General features: G+C 35.7%; 1 protein-coding gene, 1 non-coding gene and 1 pseudogene across 12 annotated transcripts in view; 1 reads left to right on the top strand and 2 right to left on the bottom strand.

Annotated features, from left to right (window-relative positions):
• Positions 1–24,791, top strand: part of NXPH1 (neurexophilin 1) — a 908,922-nt gene that overhangs the window by 240,806 nt on the left and 643,325 nt on the right. For 9 of the 11 annotated variants that reach the window (XR_012074464.1, XR_012074465.1, XR_012074467.1 and 6 more), the window contains exon 1: positions 9,442–9,522. The exons of the other annotated variants lie outside the window; for them this stretch is intronic. Coding sequence is in view for 1 of the 9 variants with exons in the window: in XM_072964921.1 (XP_072821022.1) it covers positions 9,463–9,522 (60 nt within the window). In the remaining 8 variants the exon portion in view is untranslated. Of the gene's footprint in view, positions 1–9,441; positions 9,523–24,791 lie in introns of those variants that run through there. 11 annotated transcript variants of the gene reach the window in all.
• Positions 357–2,518, bottom strand: LOC116281273 (TFIIA-alpha and beta-like factor pseudogene; annotated as a pseudogene).
• On the bottom strand, positions 1,385–1,459 carry TRNAA-UGC (transfer RNA alanine (anticodon UGC)). Its single transcript has one exon. It is a non-coding gene; the product is annotated as a tRNA-Ala (tRNA).

The following is a 24,791-nucleotide window of genomic DNA, read 5'->3' as shown; positions in this document are numbered from 1 at the left end:
TTGAGGGAAGTAATATTATTATTCCTGTTTTCTAATGAGGAAACTGGGATTTGAAGAGAGAGTAATTTTCCTAATGAAACAGAAAGAGTAAATGGTCACATTAGGATTTGTACTCAAACTGTTTGATTCTAGATACAACCTTTTGTGTGTGTGTCACTGGCTTCTTTTATTTTATTTTATTATTATTTTGAGGTGTCTTTTTTTTATTGAAGTACAGTCAGTTTACAATGTTGTGTCAATTTCTGGCATACAGCATAATGTTTCAGTCATACAAATACATACATATATTCATTTTCATATTCTTTTCCATTATAGATTACTATAAGATATTGCATTATATTTTTTTTCCACTGGCCACTGTTTATTCACTAATACCATTAAGTTGAACATAGAACTACCTTCTCTGAGACAGGTAGACTGCTGGGCTCCTCTGCATCTCTTGGCTGCTTTACAGAATCACATCCACACATCCTATTTTTGAGAACATGAAGCTGACCATCAGGCATGTGCTGGTGCTGAGTCCCCTGAGGGCCTGTGGAGAGGGGCCCACCATGCAGATTTTGAGTCATACCAGCAAAAACACTGAGCACTGGCTCCACATGAGAATCTGTCTGAGAGACCTGTGGAGAAAATACAACACCTGGAAGGCTGATATACTGAGAGCTTTTCAGCTGACTCTTTAAAGCTTCGGACATGAGTTTATGCTCATTTCCAGGATGTACAAGTGTATCACTGGTAGCGTTATCTACACGTTTCCTCTCCACTGTGCCAGAATGGAGAACCATAGGCTGTTGGAGCACAGTTTCCATTCTCTGTGATTTTTCAGTAGTTGCTTGAAGAGAACATGGGTTCAACTGTGGAATACTGGTCTGTATTACTGAAGGCTGCCCAAGCTGCTGAAATACTTGCTCAATTGGATGCTGAAGAATATTTGCTCTTCCAGAAGTCTGTGTCACCATAATTGGTACATTGACTTTATAAAGGTGACCAGATGCAGTCTGTAGTGTCACACCTGCTGGTACATGAATAGGATAACCAGGAAAAGCAAAGTTTGCACTGGAGTTTGAGGTGCCCAGTTCTGCTGTGGTAAAACTGGGAAGAGTTCTACCAGCAGGAATAACTACCGATGCTGTTGATGATTGCAATGTTTGGTGCAAGCTGTGTGGCAACTGAAAGGTGACCAGAGGTGAATGGACGCTATTTCTGAAGAAGTCTTCTGTGGCTTTAGATTGCAAAAGGATAGAAGTTCCAGTTATACTGATCTATATTCTGTGCTATACAGAAGAAACTTGTTTATTTTACGTATAGTAGTTAGAAACGTTTTTAATGATCGCTTTTTTTGGCAGTGGCAGGGAGAGAGGCAATTAGATTTATTTATTTTTAGAGGAGATACTGGGAATAGAACCCAGGACCTCATGCATGCAAAGCATGCACTCTACCAGTTGAGCTATACCCTTCCCCTAATGATCAATTTTTTTAAGTTGACCAAAATGGCTAAGGTGGTACTGAACACATTCTGTACTTTCCTAAACTTTTCTCTAGTTGGACTGAAAACATGCTGCTCCTCCTAATTGCCCTATGAAGTTCTAACAATGCTTTAAGATTCAGATTGAATCTCATCTCCTCCAAGAACACTTTCCATATCTCTCCAGCCAAAATTAATATTCTCCCTTAACCCTATAACATTTTGTGTTTCCATTATTATCATTTCCAAAGTCTGCCTTGAAGTAGAATTTTGTGTCTGTCCTGTAAGCTTCTGGAGAGTCAGCACTTCAGCTTGTAAAAGTTACATTTCCCTCATATCTAGAATAGTGTCTTGAAATAGCAGGTAGTCAAAATACTTTTGTTGCTGATGATTTTGAAAGTTCTCTAATAACTAGTGAACCTTGTGTTTTTCTGGTTCTGGGTTGAAAAAAAGAATAAAATGGCTTTTTCTCCCTCCAATCCCTTCCATTGTTCTTTATTATGCTTGAGGACAAGTTGTGCTTTAAAGGTGACTTCCAGGCTTACAAACATTTATTCACCAGGCATTAATTGTCACCTTTCAGTGTTCTAGGAACTGAGTATATAATGATGAGAGAGGTAGACTGTATTGCTTTTCTTTTGGACTTTAGAATCTAATGGAGAAGACAGATAATCATAAGTAAGTTGCCCCCTAAATATATAATTATAAATGTGCTATGAAGGAAACAAAGGAGATGCTAGGATGGAGTGACTGAAGAAGTGATATTGATGAGTGGGAAGGAGAGAGCCTGGGATGAGCAGAATGAAGAGTGTTCTTAGCAGATGGGACATCATATGTGAGAATCCCAAGGTAGAAAAGAGCTTGAAGAGCTGAGTCTCACTCAAGTGTTACGGAACAAATGATACAGTAATGATTCCTTTCTGGCAGTCAGGTCTCCATCATGCATGCATGACAGTCTCTATATGTGTTTGCATGGTTATAGGTTAGACCATGCCAGCATTTGCATTTTTAAAGGAACCTTAGTGGCCAGTTACTTTACACGTTGATCGCCATGGTGGCGCCCAATCTGGGTGACAGTTGTGTTTCCTCAGGGGCACCCGATCCACAGTGGGTGATCAACGTGTGATGGGTAAGTCATGCCTTTTGTAGCCTTGTCTACCTTTGGTTATCAACTAATGACTTAGTGATCAAACTGTGCAGTACTTTGTGCGTTCTGGATTTTAAAAGATTTTTATTATGCATTGTGTCAACTCTGCTACTGTGTCAGTGGGAATTGACTATGTAGTTTTTATATAATATCTCTTCAAATAAATCTTTCCTATAAATAAAATGTTGTTTTTGAAGTTGTACATTTGGTTCAAATTATAGATTCTTACAAAAACACTCATAACATTTACTGTTTATTAACACATAATCTGCTTATATATGATTTCATCCGTATTATTTCTTTCAGTTCTCTACAACAAGGGTCTTGGCAAATTTTTCTGTAAAGGGCCAGACAGAAAATAGTTCAGGCTTTGCCGGACACATGGCCTCTGTTGCAGCTATTCAACTTCGCTGTTTTAACAAAAAGCAGCTATGTACAATATGTAAATAAATGGACGTGGCTGTATTGGGTGATAAAACTTGATTTCTGCACACTTAAATTTGAATTTTATATAATTGTAAAATATTCTTTAAAAAATTGATCTCACTTTTTAAAAAAAACTACTGTTAGCTCACAGCTCGTACAAAAACAGGCTCTGCTTAGGATTTGGCCCATGGGCTGTCACTTGCCTATTCCTGTCCTCCTGATTTTTCCCATTTAACTGACAAGGAAGCTGAGGTCAGTGAGAAGTAATTTATAGCCTGAATTAAATCCCAGGTCTGGAAGATTCCAAGTTCTATGTTTTCAACCCAAATGCCTCATAGCACTAACAATTCTGTTAGATTCATGGAATGATTTCCTAATTGTTTCTGGTGTATAAATCTTACTCCTCAACCAGATTTCATGTTTCTCAGAGAAGACACTCTTTCTTCTGTTTGTCTTATTTCCCTCGAAAGCAATCATGGGCTTGCAGCAGGCATTCAAAAGTGTCTTAACTCTCCTACAAAGAGTTTATCTGAAAGTGACTTCAAACTGTAGGATTTGGGGGAATACATAGCAATCGTATTTCTATTGCCAACATAGTTTAGCCCCATAAAATGTAGCCCTGAAGACTAATTACGAAATATGATTAAATTTCTAGGTGCAACTCTCATGTCACATTTGTAGAATTAGTGTCATTTCATCTGTTTTCACATGCAAATCTTATAAAACACAAAAAAAGTTGATTTCTCTTCCTTTGTAGAATAAATTGCCCTTTAGTCCCCTAAACCATGGGGGATTTCTTTAATTTCTTGTTCTGAAATTGTGCCTGTGGAGTCAATTAAAGGTGAATGTAAGAGGCTTTGAAACCTAAAAAATGAGTAAATAAATGGACAATTCTTGAAAGGATTTGTAATCATTAAATAATATGTAGGTAGACAGTCTTACTGTCTTGCTGTCTCTCTGTCTTTCTCTTCATCTCTCTCCTTAGTTACCTTAAAATTAAAATTCAGTTGTAACAAGGTTGTCACAGGAATGTATTAACATCTAGAATATAGCTGATTATTTTAAAAGCGAGAACTGACTTTTTTTCTTTTTGTCACTTTTTATTGAGTTACATCTTGAGATGTTCACTTTATTTTTTAAGGTTACACAGACATTTTCTATAAATCAAAAGACCTCAAATGTGTAGTACTGAGGTGTTGGTAAAAAGTATATTTAAATAGATATACAATATTTCACATGGCAGAATAAATATCTTTTACAAAGATTTCAGCTTATGATAAAATTTTAAGATGCCAACTTAAAAATGTGTGAGTGGATACAGTGTTTCAAAATTCTTTTGGAGAGTACTACAGCAACAAATTTTGAAGTCCACTTGTTTAGGGAATTTCTTTTAAAAGGGTTCCTCTGAGAATGGACTTTTTTAAGATCCCTAATGATTATCTGCCATTAGAGGCATCTGTTTTACTGACCCACCCGCTCCACCCCCACATTTGCTTGAATGGTAAATGTGAGTAAAAGAGGGTAAAGATGGAATGACATGCACACAAGCTACGGTCGTTTCAAAGTAAGTCTGTTCACTTTCTAGTATTTGCAGGAAATGGAAATGTGTTTCGATGGTTGCTTTGGATAGGGACATGAAAGGGCTGTTTTGAAGTTTCACGTATTTCAGACATGCAGAAGTATGTTATTGTTGAAAACGATAAACAGCTGGAGAAGATAACTGCCTTGAACAGCTGGAGAAGGGAGTTCACGTTACCCTGTTTAGAAGTCTGGAAACAGAAAGCATATTTTCTCATCTACGGTGTACCTCAGCAGCCCAGATGCATACATAGCCTATGTGCCTATAAAGCAGCCATTCAAGCCAAAAATACGTTCCTCTTTGCTTGTTTGTGGGACAGGCTGTGAAAAAAATTAAATTAAGTGAGTATGTTCTGATGTCAACAGCTGATTTCCACAAAAATGACAGCAAAGACTGCAGGGAAGAGAAATGAAGTTTCTTTGGCCTCAGTGGCATCTTCTTCAGGGAGACTTGGTAGCAAATTATATTTCTTTGGAAGTTGACTGAACTTTATTGTAGTCCAGTGAAGGAAGATTGTACTCAATGGAGCCCTCGTGTCTCCAAAGAATCAATGCTGCTTCTAACTGGCACTTTCAAATTTAAACAAATTATTGTCTTGTGGAGGCACAGCCTTCATTAGGTTTTCATGGGGAATAAACTTCCTGAATTTGCTGCTGGCTGAGTATGTATTTCCATTAATTAGCAAGGCAGGAAGCAAAGAAGCCAAAAGATGAGCTAGCCTAGGTAAGACTCAAGAGTTCAAGAACCTGACTAAAAGCCACCTAGGTTGACAAAAACAAACGTTTAACTTATACACCAGTAAGTAGAATTTCAAGGTCACTCTGGTGGATTATTGGGCCTCAATTTTCTAATTACAACACCATCGTGATCTTCTTGGAAACACACTTTTATCTGTAGTGATAGTAAGTTTTTTTGTGGTATAAACAAGAAGTGTAACTAAATAATAAATAAATAAGCATTTGATTTTAAGAATTTAGCCTTTTCTCATTTTGAGAAACTTGAGTATAATAAGAAATAAAGACAATAAATACAGATTTAAAGAATGCATGGGAGACACTACTCTGGGAGAGATCTCTGGTGTCATATTTAATGCTACAAGTAATAATAAATCCTTCCTTCTCCCCCTGCCAAAAAGAATGTGCGAACTGAATTTTAGAACATTTAAAATGTGATTGTATTTACAAATAATAATTTATTTTTGACTTGATAAAAAAATGGGTATAAAAATCATGTTTACCAAAATTTAAAAAGCTGAAAATGACAACCATTTGGAAATAATTTGGTGATATTGCCTAAAATTTTAAAAATATATGTCTATGGGGATATCATAGTTTAATCTATATTGTGGAAATCTTAATATTAAACACTGTAAGTTATAAATTGGTAATTGAGTACATGATAAGGACAATCTGCTAGGTGTTTGCTTGGAAAGTGTTTAGTAAAATTCAGTTTCTAATGCTGGAACTTACCACATTTTTTGAAGGTATAACTTACCTCTGCAGATTCTAGAGTGTATTTAGTTGAGCTTAGTATTTTTGTTGTTTGTATTTTTGAGGAAGGTGCTTTTTTTTTTTTAATTTTAAATTTCATGTCCTAATGAAAAGAGCATTGAAAAAAGACTACCAGTCACCACTTTTAATGGGTCATGTAACCATTTGTGGTTCAGTTTTACAAAGTACTGTCTATTCTTAAAAGGTTAGTTATTGAGTACAGAAAAGTAATAGATTGGTTTTTTTCTTGAGCTTAGTTTCTTTTATTTAAAATTTTTTTTAAAAATTGTGATCAGTTTACAATGTTATGTTAGTTTCTGGTGTACAGCACAATGTTTCAGTTATACAAATATATTTCTTTTCATATTCCGTTTCATTATAGGTTATTATGAGATACTGAATACAGTTCCATGTGCTATACAGGGAACAGTAAAACCTGTAACAGTAGAGCCTTATTGTTTTTCTGTTTTATATATAGTAGTTAGTATCTGCAAATCTCAAACCCCAACCTATCCCTTCCCATCCCAACTCCCCCACCTGCCTGATAACCATAAATTTGTTTCTATGTCTGTGAGTCTGTTTCTCTTTTGTAAATAAATTCAATTGTGTCTTTTTTAGATTCCGCATGTAAGTGATATCATATGGTATTTTTCTCTTTCTGGCTTATTTCACACAGAATGACAATTTTCAGTTCTATCCATGTTGTTGCAAATGACATTATTTTATTCTTTTTTATGGGTGAGTAGTATTCCATGGTATATATATACCACAACTTCAATGATACTTACGTTACTCAGATGAATTAATTTAGAAATTAGTATTGTTTTAACATTCAAAACTTAAAAAAACAGTATATAAGTTTGACATGTTCATAGTGTGCATATCCACAGTAAAGACAAAACGTGTATGTATGTATTCACTTAAACATTCTGGTTTTTTTTTCTAGGGATCTTGTATTATTCCTTGTATAAAATTAGGTAAGGTTAAGGACTAGTGAAATTATGTTTTTTCCAAGGTAAGCAGTAAAGCTGAGATTGGGAAGTTATTTCCTGCTGAGTAAGTAAGCTCACTAGCTCTTTCTAAGTTACTTGAAGAAGTTCTGTTCAGGACAAGAAAGACAGCTTTGATACAAAAATAAGACCCTAGGAAGGATGAATGTGTGTGAAAATCAGAGTTTGAAAAGACACAGAATAGCAGTGCTGGAAGGAGTTACAATGAAGACATGTAGGTATTAGGGCTCTTGAAAGAATGTTTCCTGCTTAAATGGCTTATAAAACCTAGCATCCACCACTGCCAGGGTGTTTCTATTGGAATGAACGTTACCATTATTTCTTTCCTTAAGTCAGTTTCCACAGTCCAGTTCAACTATCATATCTAGATCTTTACCACGTGTTCACTGGAACTGAAATATGTCACTGAATTTTCAATCTGATAAATAATAGTCATTAAAAACTGACTATACTTTATAGAAACCGGATTTTCTAATTGTCACGATAGCTCTCTAAGGTATATATATTGTCCTGAACCTCATTTTGCAGTTGAGGACACTGAGTCACAGAGAGGTTAGGTAAAGAGTGCTGCCAGGATTTGAAACCAGGTTGCTCCAGAGCCCATATCTCTCATCCCTGATTTACTTGAGGAGAAGCACTTGAAAAGCTCACCATTTTGTGGAAGAGAACAGGAAGCATGTGCTCATAATATGCTAATGATAAATGCAGTCAAAGAACTGTGCATAAGATGCAGGAATACTCAAAAGGGGAGGGGACCTGCTAATATTGCTTATGGGGGTTGCTTTGTGGAAGGAATTTACAAAGCCAGTGACATCTAGCCAAATAACTGAGGATAAAGAGAAGCTTTCCAAGTGGGCAGAGCTGGGGTGATCATTCATAGCTGAGGGAAGAGTATATGCAAATATGGGAGGCCTGGCACTGCAAGAAGAGTTTGTGTAGCTACAAGTAGTTCAGTAATGATAAATGTTAAATGGGGTGGGAGGTGTGGAGAGACCAGGAGATGAGAATAGAGATTGGCAACAAATAGGAGAGGTGGGTCTTTTCAGCCGGAGTCAGGGGCTTTAGCCATTAAAGCGTCAGATTTGTTAATTAGCTGGATTGCTTAAGTGGACACATTTGTAGTGGGCAAATGGGGTGGGTGAGAGACCAGTTAGGGGACAAATATAGGAATCTAACCAAGGGCAATATCAGCTCTGTGGTGGCAAGCAGGTAGATGGTGGAGCATCTGTGTTAGAGAATAAAGAGCAAGAGCAGGTTGGGGAAGATAGTGAGTGTGGTTATACAATTACTAGTTGTGTCACTTTGGTAATATTTTGTATCTCCTTTTTATCTAGAATTTCCTTCAGTATACATTTTAATATGCAAGTGTTCTAAATACAGTAATCCCCCCTTTGTTTTGCTTTCCACAACTTCAGTTACTCACAGTCCGAAACTGCGATCTGAAAACATTGAGTGAAAAATTCCAGAAATAAACAATTCATAAATTTTAAGTTGTGTGCCATTCTGAGTAGCATGGTGAAATCTCAGGCCTTGCTGCTCCATCCTGTCTGGCATATGAATTATCCCTTTGCCCAGCGCATCCTACCTGTTAGTCACTTAGTAGCCCTCTAGGTTATCAGATCAACTGTCTCACTATAGCAATGCTTGTGTTCAAGTAACCCCTATTTCACTTAATAATGTCCCCAAATCGTGAAAGTAGTGATGCTGGCAATTCGAATATACCAAAGAGCAGCTTAAAGTGCTTCCTTTGAGTGAAAAGGTGAAAGTTCTTGACTTAATAAGAAAAAAATTGTATGCTGAGGTTGCCAAGATCTGCAGCAAGGAAGAATCTTCTATGCTGAAATGATGAAGAAGGAAAAGGAAATTTATGCTAGTTTTGCTGTCGCACCTCAGACTGCAGACATTATAGCCACAGTGCATGCTAAGTGCTTAGTTAAGATGGAAAAGGCATTGAATTTGTACAATGTGATATTTGAGAGAGAGGGAGAGAAACTATATATATGTAACTTATTATAGTATATTGCTATAATTGTTCTATTTTATTATTAGTTATTGTTGTTAATCTTTTATTGTGCCTAATTTATAAAGTAAACTCTATCATAGGTATGTATGTATACAAAAAATAGTATATAGGACATTCAGTATTATCTGCAGATTCAGCCATCCACTGGGGATCTCAGAGTGTATTCCCCCTGGATAAGGGGGGCTACTCTACTGACTCTGAATGATCTATTTTGTGGGGACAGATACTCAGGGGACCCAGTATTGAAAACCAAACAGCCTCTCTTTATTTGCACATTCAGACTTCAGAGCTGTTTAAGGAAGAATGGAAACAGTCTGAGTAAATGCCTCCAGCGCTGCTCCTACAGTCAGATCCAAAATATAAACGGAGGGTCCAGGGAGGGGTGAGTAGTAGCTATAACCTTTATATTTGACACCATGCCTTCCTAGTTGAAGCTAGTCCTTCTTTAGCTGCTGTTAATGCTGATTATACAGAAAATTGCACAACACTTCACTTTGGTTTGGCCAATTGAAATACCCTTTTAGGAAACTAGTGGCATTACCAAATTGGTCAATTCCTGGATCAATGCAACTCTGAGAGTTCTTTTGCTGCAGACAGTGATCCTATCATCTCAGTGCAGTCAATTAGCAGAGGTGATATGAAAATGTCCAGCTCTGAGATAGAAAGCAAATAGGCTTTGGATAATTATTAAGCAGTTTTTTCATGCATTCCTTCCTTGCTGGAGTTAAAGGCATTAGGATTTGAATCCTGCCCACACTCACTGTATAGAGCATATGTCATTCTCTCCATCTTTATTGCTATTCATATTGAGGTCAATTATGAGCTGCTGTTTAATGTCACCATGAAATTGTTCAATTATTTTCTCTCAGCATCTAAACAGCTAACCTCAAAGGGATTTAGGAGGAGTAGTGTTAATACTGAGGAATTCTTAGGAAGCCGGTAGCCGTAAATGGATCTCCTTTTGTGTTTCACCCCTTCTCAATTATGAGATCCAAAATGCCTGATAAGTTGTTAATGAATAACTTAGTATTCAATCTCCTCTTGGGTTACTACTGGGGAAAATAGGCATGGTTCCCTTCGTTGGTGGTGGAGTTGTAATTTAAAAAGAGAAGCTGTTATCTTTGCCACTTTTTCCCCTTTCCCTCATACCTAGACTTTTCTGGAGCTCTAAGGGCTTGTGTTTATTCCTAACCAGGGAATTTTCTTTCTCTATTTTAATGTTGGAATGGAGGGAGTGGAAAGGTAAAAAAAATTTTTTTGCAGTGAGTCACAAGTATCTTTGTATGATGCCAGTATTTTTTTTATTTTTTTATTTTTTTTGCAGTTTACAAATAAAACGCCCTTGAATCTCTGTTCCTATTGTCATGATTTGCAGGAAATGCACTGAGAAGTACTTTGAGAAAGACACAAGTATCAGTGCTTACCAAGAAATATCTCATGTTGCAGCAGTTACTCTCTTTTTCTCTGTAGCTGAGTCTGGATCTTCTAAAGCTAGCCCAATTGCTATGTATCATTTTATGTCTGCTCTTGGCTCTGGCATTTGGTTATCTCTATAGCAATGTAAAAAACCAGCAAAGTGTTTCTTTAAGGCATTTTAATTGCTTTATTTATTCATCCAAACTATTATGTTGCGAGGCACCGTGCTAGATGTTCTTGGGTGAAGAGGAGTAACTGGGTGAATTAGTGAAGGACCCTCTTTCAAGGAGTTCGTGGTGTGATGGAGGCTGTACACATATAAACTGCTAACTCGGATACAGAGCAGAATAAATCAAATGTTACAGAGGAGCAAACAAAAGTCTGTGGGAGAACAAAGGAACAGTTCTCAAAGAGGTGACTTCAGGGAAGAAGAAAACTTTGAGCTGAACGTTGAGAGTGAGAAGACCTTTTACAGGCAGCTTGGAGTTCGGCATTTGGGCTGAGGGAATGCCATGGTGGTCACAAGCGTGGTTACCCTCTAGGATTTCCTCTTCTTACCCATGCCCTGCCGCTGCTTTTGTCCTGGCCTTCAGAATTCTTCTCTTGCCTGTTGTACTTTTCTTCCTGTCCCATTCATTTTTGTCCTGTTCTCCATAATGCTACCAGAGTAAGCTTTGTAACTCACTAGTTTCATCCTGCTTGTCAAGTACCATAGTGTTACATTGCTCCCCTGCCCACACACACAATAAAGCCTGAGATCCCTGTCTTAGTATGTAACACCTACCATGGTCTGGTACCTGCCTACATCTGCCATTCCATGTCTTTCTGCCCTCTAACTCAGGATCACCTTTTCACCTATTTGACAAGCAAATATTTGCACCTATTTGTCTTTCTGCCTTGAATGCCTTCCTCTCTCATCTGCCTGTCAGATACTAAGTTCAGTCATTTCCATCTCTACAGTTAGAGATCAAGACCTAGTTTACTCAACTAGTTCTGTAGGCTATTGTGAGTGGAGCAGGTAATAGCACCTGGTAATGGTGTGTAACCAACCTTATTATATCTAGTTGGCCCATCTGAGCCTCATATGGTAGGGATCTTTTTTGGGAGAGAGGGTTGTTGGTGTTAGTTTATTAATAAATAGAATTTCCAGTTTTAATGATTATTTATGTATCATTTATTCATATTATAATAATGAAGCAGTTACTAGGATAGGTTAATTTTGAAGAAAGAGCTTAAGAAATGAAAGAACAAAGGAGTGAGGGAATGAGAAATATCCATGGGGAATATTAGTTGAAAGGGAGAAAGTGGCATAGTGGAGCGTATTTTCGAACATCTGCAAATCTCTTACTAAGAAATTATGTGTTTGTATGATCTTGGTCTTCAAGTTAATAGTTGGCTTCATTTATTCATTCAGTAATCATTGGGAAAATGTCAATTGCAATACGCTGGTACATTCTTGACCTGGGGCCTCTGCCTATTTTTTTTTTTTATCTATGTCGGCTCTTTTAATGGATCCTAGTAAATCCATGCCAGTGATTGAGGGAAATGATGTAAACAGCTGATTTAGAAACCAGCTCAGGGGATTTTGCAAGGCTCAGTGTATTTCCTCTTTATGCTTCAGCTCATGTAGTACTTGACCCACTTGGCTTCTTGTGGTGTTGGCTCTCCTTTCTGATCTGTTTAGGCCTGGTTACTGGGCTTTAGATTGCCTTCCTATGCCATTCACTTGACAGGTTCGAGATCCATTGTTCTGACCTAAACAGGCTTGCAGACCCTGCTGACTGGACCTGCAGCTACTTTTAGGCTCTTTCTGCCCAGGGTGGGGTGGACTGACCAGACACAGATGTTGAGAGCAGATTTGTGGATTATATGGACTGACTGACCAGACCGAAGTCCTGAAATTTAAGCCACTTCCCTTTATGGAATCTTTTCTCCACTCTACTTATGATTTATGTGTGACCTTTTGTTAGAGAAGAATATTCAAATTTTATTGCATAATATAAATGTACAGCTTTTATTCTCTTCAGGAGACTCCATACAAATGCAAATATTCCATTTCTTAAAGGAAAAGTGTGTACGTATATTTTTTTCCCATACAGTAATCATACTTTTCTGAAGCTTATGTCATGTTACCATCTTTCTTCCTCTTTGCCTTTGAGTGTTTCTTTTTCTTCTTTTTTAATCTCACTTTAAAAAATAATCAAACCTCTTTTTCAGTATATGAATTTTAATCAAATATGATGTTAGGTCATAGAGGAACCAGACTGAGAGGATATAAAAAGAAGAATTATTTTTTTCAAAATTACTTCTAGAACATTAAGGGAAAAGAACTAAAATAATGTTACCAGAGTGGTGTATTCAGTGACCTGAAGTTACCAAAGTTCTCAGTGTGGAAACCCATTCCTCGGGATACCTCTCACAAGTCCCTTTACTGTTTTCCTTTTCCCCTCCAAGTAGAGAGTAAGTAATACTGTACTAGGAAAGGTAAGTAATGCTGATCTTTGTCTTCACCTATGATATATCTAGATTGCCTTGTACTAAAAATGGAGACTGAGTCCTTTAAAGGGACATTATTACCCTGGAATATATTATGATGATTTGATTTCCTAAAACCCAGGAAGTCAGTGTGCCCTTGTGCTTATCTGTGCTTCCTGCTTTGTGATGAGAAACTCCTTCACTTCCCAGATTTGTGATCCAACTGGTTCTTCTTCCTGTAACTCAAGGAGCCACAGTGCTATTCTAGGACCAGACTGCAGGATATTCTGGAAAATGCCATCATTTGCTGGCTGCTGGAAATATTTGGCTTTACATCAGTTTCAGTAAAAGTCCTGACCAAAGACCAATGGCTATAGTTTGGCTTAATTAATACTGAAAGTTAAATACTTACATGGCTTTAGCGTTTTTGTTTTTGTTTTTGCCTCCAACTCATTATACTTATGTAATAGTAATAATAGTACTCTTATATTGATGGATATAGTCTACCAAGAAAGTATACAACTTGCTTTTAAAAATACAAACACCATTCATGTTCACTGTAAAACATTCAGAAAATATCAGGAAGCAAAGGGGTAATTAGTTGTTAATCATTCAGAATTACCACTTTTGTGAATATTTTGATATATGTTCTTTTAGCTATTTTTCTCTGTACTTAAAATAGCTTTTTCAGTTGGTCTGCAAATGCTTTCCAAAATTTTCTTTTTGAACCAGAGATCTGATCACATTATTGATTAATTTAGAAAGCTTTATTTGTGTTCCTTTGCCTGTAGAATAGTCTCGGGTTGCTTGGCTTGACTTTGAAGACCCTTCACGGCTTTCTGACTGTCTCCCTGAAGCGTTCTGATCCATCCTCTGCTCTCTGCCATTTGAATAGGTGCTGCTTTGGGTACTTGGTCCCTTTGTCCCAAGTGCCCTTCCCCCATCATTATTCATCTTGCTGAGCCTGTTCAAATCCTCCTTCCTTCCAAGTGTCCTCAGTTAGAATTAATGCCCTGCTTCACTCAGTTTCACAACTCATTTCTCTCTATTAAGCATCTCAGTCAGCCTTACCTTAGCACTAAGTTTGCATGCCTGCTTTGTCCATTCGATTTTAAGTCTGGAGGGAGGGGATTGTCATTCTCATAGTTTGTTGTGATGACTTGTTTAATGTCAGTTTGTTCTACTCTCCTGTAATCCAAATAAGGACAGGGGCCACCTTCATAGCTCCAACATCATGTTCCTGTTGGTTGGGGATAAAAATGGTACAGACTCAACAATATTTGAGTCCCATTTACCCTTGTGTCATTTGCAGCTGCTAGCATGGTGCCTAGAACATGGTAATGCCTAAGAGATATTGGTTGAATTGAATTATTTGTTATTGACCACAAATAAGAGCAGGCACAAGTCAAATACCAAATGGCTATGACTTGTCCAAATTGTTTGGAACATTTTCAAAGGAAATAAGCTCATTACTTTGAAGCTTATTCAGGAGTATAAAGCATTTTGCATAGAAATACAGTAAGTAAACATTATTCCAGGCAGCAGTGGGTGTTACAGTGTGTTCTTAGTGACCTCAGTAGCCACTATAAACTTTTGAGACATTATTGCTCTTACTATTTTTGTTTTCTGTTCAGCTGGCCACATCATCATTAAGGTTGGATCAATAAATTGTGTCATCAGCTACACTCCAGGCAAAGTACCACCCATTTACTTAAGACCACTGAAGTCTGCCTTCATTATTTTGGGTTTTATTGGTCATTTTTGTCATTTGCTCAGCTCTTCCACAATTCATGGTACTTTTTCAGGGTTTACCTATTATGGTTAGAATTATCTTTCCAAGTCTACTTTTGGATAAGAAATGATTTTACTTTTTTTTGATTGCCCTCTACGTGACATTGAAAGGTACATACTTTTCTCACTCTTTCTAGGATCCTAATAGGAGCAGGTACATCTTATTTTCTATCACAATGTTCAGTTTCTTCAGTCCCTTTTCCTTTGTTTGTTGGGCTTTTCTTTTAATTAAAAAAAAATCACACCTGGTTATATTTTTCCGTTATTTATCATTCTTTTCTCATTTATTTTCTGAAAAACTAATCAAGAAAAGTTAGTCTCTACATCTGTCTGAAAAAAAATTCTTATTGAAATCTCTTATTTTACATTCTTTAAAATAAATGTCCCAAATTATCGTTCTCTCATGGGACAAATGCAGCGACGGTAGTGCTATGTTGTATTAGCCAAAGTGCATGTAATTGAGAAACAAATGAAAATAGTGTGAGTGGTTCTATACCTTCTTCTAAAAACTGAACTGGAATCTGGCCTCAATGTTGTTGGTATTTTCTTGGTTAAGATCGTTTAATAAATTCTACATTCTATGTAATGAGGAGAGATTTGTATTCAGTAGTTATAAAACATCATGTATTTTTTTAAATGTCTGTTGATTCAACATTCTCCTCAACTGTTTCTAATGTAGCCTGGTCCTTTAATTTCCAGCTATATTCTACAAGTATTTCTTGAGTGCTTACAATATACCCAAACTGAAGAGCACTCTCAGAGGGGTACAAATGGAGTATGAGATGTTGCAATTAGAGAAATTTTCATCTGCATTTTTTCTTTAGTTGCACTGTTCTTGCTTTCTTACTATGTAATTACCTTTTTCCTTTCCATAGAAGACTGCTTTTCTCTCACAGATGTCTGTTTAAAATTGACTTATGCAAAAAGGGCTTTGAAACCAACAATACTGAAAAACATAACTTTCAAAGTTTGAGCTTTGTGTTCATTGTTTTTCCTTTGCATTTTGGAATCTCTAATATTTTATCTATCTATCTATCTACCTACCTACCTACCTATGTATTTATCTACCTATCTACCCCATATTTGTGATTAGAATTGATACTGAATACTTTTTAAAAGAAGATGTTATACTCAGGCTCTAGTATGTAATGGACTACTGCTGACAATAGCATAATCAATATCAGTCTTTGAATTTGTGAATACCAATTCCTAACAAATTTGTGGATGGTGAAAATGCTGGCATCCCGATAAATTAGAAGTCTGTAGCCTAAAATAAACTTACCCCTTATTTACTCGTTACATAAAACAGGTATAGAGGTTCATTCCAAATAATTTAAATAACATGGAAATAATAACATACTTGTGATTTTTTTACCATTTTAGATTGATGCTTAAGTGTCACATTACGTATCACTGCTAAGTCTTGGAACTGCATAGCATATGCCATATTTATTTCTAGGACTTTATAGTTGTGCTTTAACGTTTGGAATCACATCAAGTGAGTTTATTCAGATTCATTTTTAATTACTAGATTCTAGTAGGACTGTTTAAGGAATGCCTTATCTTTGGTGTATGGAGAATGAAAGGTGATATAAAAATGCAGTATTGTTGGGTAGCTTCTGTGTAATTTTGGCTCACTGAAATGCCAGTTGGGGAATGGCAAAGGCTAATACTCAACAGATGGCAAAGTCCTAAAACTTTGCAGTTTTTTTCATTACTGTCATTTGATGACACATACAATAGTGTGAAAAGGCTTGAACTGGGTAATCACAGTAAATATACTCAAAGGGACCAGATGCATTTCAAACAATCAAAACAGTGATGGATATTCAGGCTGAGTGCCACTTCTGCACATATTCTAGGTGCATTTATTGCTAGGAATTAGAAGCAGCATTACTTGTCACAGAGAGGAGCTCCATTTCCCCTTTTAGTAATAACAAGTAACAAAAATTGACATCTGTTGTAACACAGACAGATTATTTCATGTCCTTTATGATTGTGTGTCATTACCATGCATATAAATTTAGTTTGCAGATGTTCAGCGTCAGAGATCAAAATACCAATCTTGCCCACAAAGGAGTTACAATGGATACCGGAAACCTAAACACTTTTGAAAATAGATAAGTTAAATCTTTCGGAGAGAGGACAATAACAATCAAATGAGATAGGAAGGAAGTGCATCAAAAACATCAGAAAGGGATGTGTGAAAGTTTCAGAAGATCTTGGTATCTTTACTTCCAGCTCTGTAAAAGTACCCATTCTTGATTTTAATCTCCAGAGACTACAGTTTGGGATACCTGTGTTATTTTCTTCAATACAGTGCATAAAATGAGGCCATGCTTTTTCCCTTGAAAGACAGAATCTGCCATTCTAGAACATTAATTAGATCATCTTTGAATATTTATAATTCTTTCTGTGTCTGATATGTAAAAATAGTTCTTGGTGATTTCCTGTGGCGGGAGGGATAACAATGACCTACAATAATAAACACTGTATAACAGACAAGCTTACCTTTTGAGGTGTTTAATACTCAATTTAACATCACTGTTTGTTCTGTGTCTCTTTTACTTCATTAATTTCAGGAAGTATAGACAGGACATGAGACGGAAAGCTTTTATATTCTGTGATACAACATAAAATATATAAAAATACAAAAGAATTACTTTTAAGGAAAATATTTTTTCTTTTCCCCACCTCCAAACAACCCCAAACCACAAACAACTTCAAGGAAAGGAAAGAATACAAGTCACTTATTTTAACAATCTTGTCCCTGCTTCAAAGGCACTGTTAACAATGTGGATATATTTTGCATTTGCCTCTGCCTCTGGGGATTTACCACTCAATATTAAAATACTTCCCACTGTGACATTTTTTAAACTGTCTCTTTCCTCTGCTGAGCTAACAACATAATGGGAATCAAGAAAACAGTCTGGGAAGAGCACAACATAAAATCCCTGCCAGGCATTGGAAGCTAAGACATGGTTTTTGACCCTTTTTTTGTAATAGGCCGAAGTACAGGACTGTTGTCCTCTCACACTCAGTGTTTTCAAAAGCTTGTTAAATGAATTGGCTCTATTATATTATAAACTTGAAATATTGACATAGGGTCCTTAGTTCAAGTCTAAGTATTGATTGGTGAATATATATAGAATAGTACATGTAAATCAAGATGTGATACTGATGACAATATTTGAAGAACCTATGAGGTTATAGAGCTGGTAGGAAGTTGTAATGACTTGAGAACATGAAGGTTCTTGGAATATTGAAGAAGATCTGCTTTCTCTTTTTTAGATATTTTTCTATCTTGAGAAATAGAATGCTACTTTTAATGATTGTGTATTTTCCAGTATTTTTTGGATATAATCTATTTTAAGTAAATTTAATAATCTGGAGACATATTTTATTGAACACTTACATGGGGCTTTGATTCTGGTTTGTTCTGGGACCAAGAAGTTAAAGAGTAAAATAAATATTAATAAAATTAATTCAAAGAAGTTTGAACCTAAGCAGTATGAAATCACATTGGCTCATTTTAAATTCAGTAAAAATGATTGGAGTGTCTGTAATTAATACAGTACTTGTATGTATTATTGCTTAAATAGGTATTTTAATTTTACATGCTCTGGATAATTTTAGCTTGAATGAGTTAAAAGCACAATTTAATTAAGACCAATGAGATGCTGAAAGAATGCATTTTCTTTCATACCATACTTTGCCTAGATGATGTCTCTCTATACAGCACTCATTTACCAGTGACAAATAAAAAAGTCAATAAATCCCTGTTTCCATCAACTAGACTAATGAACTTCATTAGCTGATCATGTTATCAGTATAATTACCACATACCACATTTTGCCCTTGATTATTAATGCAGTAGACTTCTGCAACATATTGTTAGGAGAATGGCCTAAGAAGACAAGAACTCAGTTTGCTCTGGTAATAACCTTGGCTCTTCTCTTTCAAAACTCGCCAATAAATCCTTCAGCAAAATACTTAGAATATTCCATATACCTAGGTGCAATGGTATTGACACTACACTTTGGGAATATTTTGCTAGACAACTTTATTTTATTTATAGTTGGCTGTTCCTTTATGAGATACTCTTGTGGGTTGAATTGTGTTCCCCAAAAGATATGCTGAGGTCCTAACTCTTGGTACTTGTGATGCAACCTTATTTAGAACTAGGGTCTTTGCTGATATAAATTAAGACAGAGCCCTACTAGAATAGAGTGAATCCTTAATCCAGTATGACTAGTGTACTTATAAGAGGAGAAGAGGCACAGGGAGAATGCCATGTGACAGAAGCAAAGATTGGAGTGATACAACTGCAAGACAAAGAGTGCTTTGACAGTGACACCAGAAACTATGAAGGTGTAAGGAGGATTCTACCCGAGTATCAGAGGGAATATGGTCCTGCCAACACCTTGATTTGGGACTTCTACCTTCTATAACTATGAGACAGTAGAGAGAGGTAGAATTAAAATACAGAAACTGGAATAAGTTATCCCAGTGAAAAAGCCACTTTTGTACCTTTAAAATGTATGGGGGTTTGGCCTTTTTGATATGCCACTTTAAAGTTTTTCACGCATTACACGTCACTAATGACAAAACTACCCCACCAAAAAGCTACCGCGAACTTTAGGTAAAATGAACCCCAAATAAAAATCTGTCTTTGATGTGATATGACTGGCAAACGATTACAAATAATTTTAATAATTTATACATAAATCCAATGAGTCATATTGTATGATTGACAGTTATACTAGGGGAGTTCTGGATCACATTTAAAAAATCACTTGTATAACTAGGCAAAGCATTAAAATGAGAGCCAGAGAAATATATACATATGTATATTTCATTTTATTAATTCTATATTATCTTATTTACATTTATTTATGTATAATTATATATACATAATTTAATCATACATCAGTCTTAAGATACATCTCAGGGTTTCCAGTCTTTCTAGGTTCAGTTGATGTCCATACTCACTAAGCCATGAAAAGCTTAGAAATGCAATATACTCAAGCAACTAAGAAAGAAAAAAGAAGAAAACCAAAAACATCATTTTTGATGTTTCTTCAACCTTTTACTGTAAAACTAGGGCAGGCATTATCAATAAGGACTTTACAGTTCTTCTCTAGTCAGTATAGAAGGAGAATATAACAATTAGTAAACAGTTTAAACAATTGTCAATGCTCCAGAGGAAGAAGGAAGAGAAACACAAGCCTTAGTTATTCATGGAATTGCCTCAAATAACAAAAAGCTGGTGACATGCAAAGAGGTCTTGTGAGGGGGAAAGAGACTATGATCGTGACTTTGCAGTACTTTGAGATACTCTCAGCAGGGCTGAAGGGCAAAGATGTTTCATTGTCCAAGTTATGTTATTATTGATTTTTGGACCGTTATCTTTGAACTAATATTACAAAGGAAAATCCTTATCACCTGTGTAATCCTCCATCGTGTACCTAGATTTTAGTGGTCTCATAATTTTATGTGAGCAAAGAATGAGCTCAACATGATACAATTTCAATATTACTTTCTGCCAAGCTCTCAGAGCTATTTTTTTCTATTAATTCATCATAACAGGGACTGTAATTTTCTGATTTTGAATTTCTAGGGGAAAACTATCTTTGTCTTTTACTTTATGCTAGGTAAGGGAAAAACATTTTTGCAGCTAAAGTAAATGAGGATGGTTGTTTTTGCCATTCAGGCTTTCAAGTTCCTTGGTGAAGAAGGTGTTGCATTATTAACATTTACTTGTTTGATTTAGAAGTACTGCTGTTGGACATGACAAGAGTCTTGAAGTTTAATTTTGATTTATTTGCTTGCTGGAATGATAGCTTTGAGGAAATCATAACATTTCATTTTAATATAGCTAACAGAAATAACTGAACTTTATAGCCTTTTTGAGACAGTATGGTTGCAGTTTCACATTTGGTTGTCAGCATTAAGAGAGAGGATTCTAATTAAAGAAGATGGCAAATATTTCTCTCTGAACTTTCTGAAAAGAACTGAGTGCTTATCTATGAACCAAAGCATAGCTTGACATACACAGCTGTATGTAATCCAGGCACTCTCCATGGTACAAGAAGGTTGAATTAGGCAGGAATTTTCATTTCAGTGCCATTTTATACACCTATAAACATTCTTTCCACTTCTAAAAAATCTATTAATGTCTATTTCTAAATATTCATTCCCATGATTACATCACCCTTGATGTGTTAGAAGGAGTACAGGCCCTATAGCTTATAACTTTTCTAAAAAGTGAAGTATAGTTAGTTACAACGTATCAATTTCTGGTGTACAGCACAAAGTCCCAGTCATTCATATACATACATATATTTGTTTCCATTTTCTTTTTCATTAAAGATTATTACAAGATATTGAACATAGTTCCCTGTGCTATACAGAGAAATTTTTTAAAATATCTATTTTTATATATAATGGCTAACATTTGTAAATCTCAAAGTTCCAAATGTATCCGTTTCCATCTCCTTCCCCCGAGTAACCATAAGATTGTTTACTGCATCCATGAGTCTGTTTCTGTTTTGTAGATGAATTCATTAGTGTCCTCTTTTTTTCTTTTTTTAGATTCCACATATAGGTGATATCATGTAGTGTTTTTCTTTCTCTTTCTGGCTTACTTAGAATGACAATGTCTAGGTCCATCCATGTTGCTAAAATTGGCATTATTTTATTATGTTTTATGGCTGAGTAGTATTCTGTTGAATAAATATACCACAGCTTCTTTCTCTAGTCATCTGGTGATGGACATTTAGGGTACTTCCATGTCTTGGCTATTGTATATAGAACTGCTATGAACATTGGGGTGCATGTATCTTTTCGAATTAGAGTTCCCTCTGGATATACGCCCAGGAGTGGGATTGCTGGATCATATGTCTTATAACTTTTTAACCAAAGACCAGACAGTTATCTACATGATGTAATTTGGTGGGTTCTGTGAGGTCCCTCTTACCTCAGATCTCTCTTTTCCAGCTAGCCCAAGGACTTGCCGTTCCTCCCATATTCTTTTGGGTTAAATCATTGTGTCTTCAGAAAGTATCTTAAAAAATAAATGTGTTATGTGGGAGGGACAACCACTCTACACAAATCACCTCTAAAGACATGGACAAAACAAGAATCTTGACAGAGGAAAGAAGGCAACCTGGTAGGCATGGTGGATCACTATTAGTAGTGATCAGTTGAAGGAATCACAGTGGAGGGGTCTGAGTCACCAGGATTCAGTATGAGTATCCTACATGCTTGGTGGGGCTTTGTGAAGGAAGATACTGAAAAAGGGAAATTAAAATTAAGAATATGTTCTGGGCAGTGAATCCTTGTAGCACATTTAACAAATATGTTTTCAACATTCCAAGTGGTCACATAATATGCTGGAATTTATAATTGAATTGAATTTACATCAAATTCATGGTGCAGTGATGATGGGAGCCTTGGTTAGCTTGTAGATGCAGCTAACCAACCACTCAGCATCTGCTTCCCAGCAGGGCTTTGTTGTTTGACTGAGTACTACAATGTCTGTAGTAACATAGAGAGTTATTTTGTAGTGTCTGGAAGTTCCCAGCACACATGTAACTCTGGAAGAAAATGTGATTTCAGAATAAGCCAGATGCACTTACAAACATTTCAAAACTGTGCATTTCTTGAAGTTTTCAAGATAATAAAGAGTATCAAGAATGACTCCCTGGAAATCCAGGGTGTTACAAGGGTAGGTAGGTATGTGAAGTTAATTTTATAGGCATGTTCATTGTTTGAGTTTCTATTCTTTATTTTCTTTCTCTTCCTTTCCCTTCCCTTTCCTTTCTCTTCCTTCCATTTCTTTCTTCCATCCTCCTTTTCTCCCTTCCTTTCTTTCTTTCTTCTTTCTCGTTTTTCCTTTTGAATATTTATAATGATATAATCAACCAGCTCAGGGAATTTGGCTACAATAAAGGATTTTTGGTGAATCCCTGCTTCTTTGTCATTCTCTCAAAAATATTTGTGAGGAAGGGAGCTAAAGTAAGGACTTACAGGGGCACTAAAGGGAAACTTTCCTTGCCTTGTAAGTTCATAAGCATTCTAGTGCTATCACATTAAATCTACAAAAGTAATATTGACTTGGACAATTTTGCCAAGAGTAAATTAATAGGCGTTTGTATCTCTTAGCTTATAAAAAACAATCAATTCTGCAGCCTTATAGCAACTCTTGGTTTCACTTCTATTACAGTTCAAAGAGAATATTTAAAATATTCCATGTTTATATACTGACTTTTTGATATTAGATTACTACTTATTTTGTTAGTATTCTGTCTTCACAGTATGTCTTATTCATTTATCAAACCCTTTTCACAGTCTGGTATCATTAACCTTGCTTTGTAGATAAAGAGACACAGAGGTCAACAGTCTTGGCAAGTGTTTTGTCCACTCACTGCTATTGCTGATAACAGATAAAAGTATTGGGGGAAAATGCAGCTTTATTTCTTTGTTTACCTTGCCCAAAGTTAGGTCTCAATTATGCACCAGGAGACTATATGCTGCGATGAAACTGCATAAACTAAATAAACCACAATACAGATGATCAGTGTGTTTCCAAATTACAGATGTATGTGTGGTTTTACCTGTAGCTATATACATGTGTATCTATGTTTATATAATCTTTTGTTTGAGTTTTCATGCCACTGCTACCTTCTATTTGTTTGGGTGATTAAGAGTAGTTGATCCTGGGTCTTCCTTAGTGTATAGGATTCAGAGTGTTTTTTTCATCATTAGCTTATTACCTTTGCATAGCCAGTTTTAATAATTATAGTCGTGTTTTAAAGAATGTACATATTTGTTTTTTCAGCCAGACAAGCTCCATTTTAAATGCTAGCGAACTCAGTAACTCAAAAGCTTTCAAACATAGTCTATTGTCCAGGGCTTTCATGGTGCATGTCAACAAAGAGAATCTCTGTGCTCACTCAATTTGCAAACATCTGGAGGAAAATAATGTGATAATTAGGAGGCAACATGGGTTCATCAAAAACAAATCATGCCAAACTAACTTAATTTCTTTCTTTGATTTCTTAACAAGCTGAGTGAGAACACAGTGGGTATTTTTATTATAGAAAGTCACTTGATGTAGCCTCTGAACATGCTTAAAAGACCTACGGAAAATACAGTTGAGGTAAAATGACTGGCTAATGCAGGCTGTCTTTGTAAAAAGGAATAAACAATCATTATTTATGATATGGTTCAATATATAATTAGGGAGATTGTTGGGTGAGTTTTGTTTTATTAACTGTATCTTTTTAAAATATCTTAAGCTTTTAACTTTTGTCTATATACTTCATGTCTCATAGATTTTTTTGAAAGGTAACTGGATATAAGGATTCAACTTTAAAAATTAACATAGTAGTTTTCTTTCTAAACAGAAGCAGCCTTGGCCAATTATTTTCATTGGGAAATTGTGAAAATCATCTGTGTGTGTGTGTGTGTGTGTGTGTATAAGTATATATATTTGTTATATACATATTACATACATACATTATAAACACACATATATAAAATAATTCCTTATCTCAGCTTTGATACACAACTAATTTTATTTTGATAATTGTTTTTTCAGTTCTAATGTCCTAAATGTTATTTTTATGTATAATATGTATGTTTTTACAAAAGTGAAAATATACTATACTTACTATTTTAAATTGGTTTGTTTTCACTTAATAGTGTACTATTAAATATAGTCCCAGGTAAACAAATGTGCTTCTATAGTATCATTTCTAATGGCTGCATGGTATTCCAGGATTTGGAATGCCATAATTTATTGACTGATCATCTCTTGTTAGATAGATTCTGTCTTTGTTGTTGTTACTATAAACCATACCAAGATAACTATACTTAATAGCTGAATCTTTCTGTATAGTCATGAGTGAGTAGATATTGTATTTTTGAATCAAAAATATGAACTTATAAAAATTTAATATATGC

Source organism: Vicugna pacos, chromosome 7 (genome assembly GCF_048564905.1).
Source record: "Vicugna pacos chromosome 7, VicPac4, whole genome shotgun sequence".
Classification (NCBI taxonomy): domain Eukaryota; kingdom Metazoa; phylum Chordata; class Mammalia; order Artiodactyla; family Camelidae; genus Vicugna; species Vicugna pacos.
Note: the sequence above shows the minus strand (reverse complement) of the source record. Positions and strands in the feature narration are given on the sequence as shown.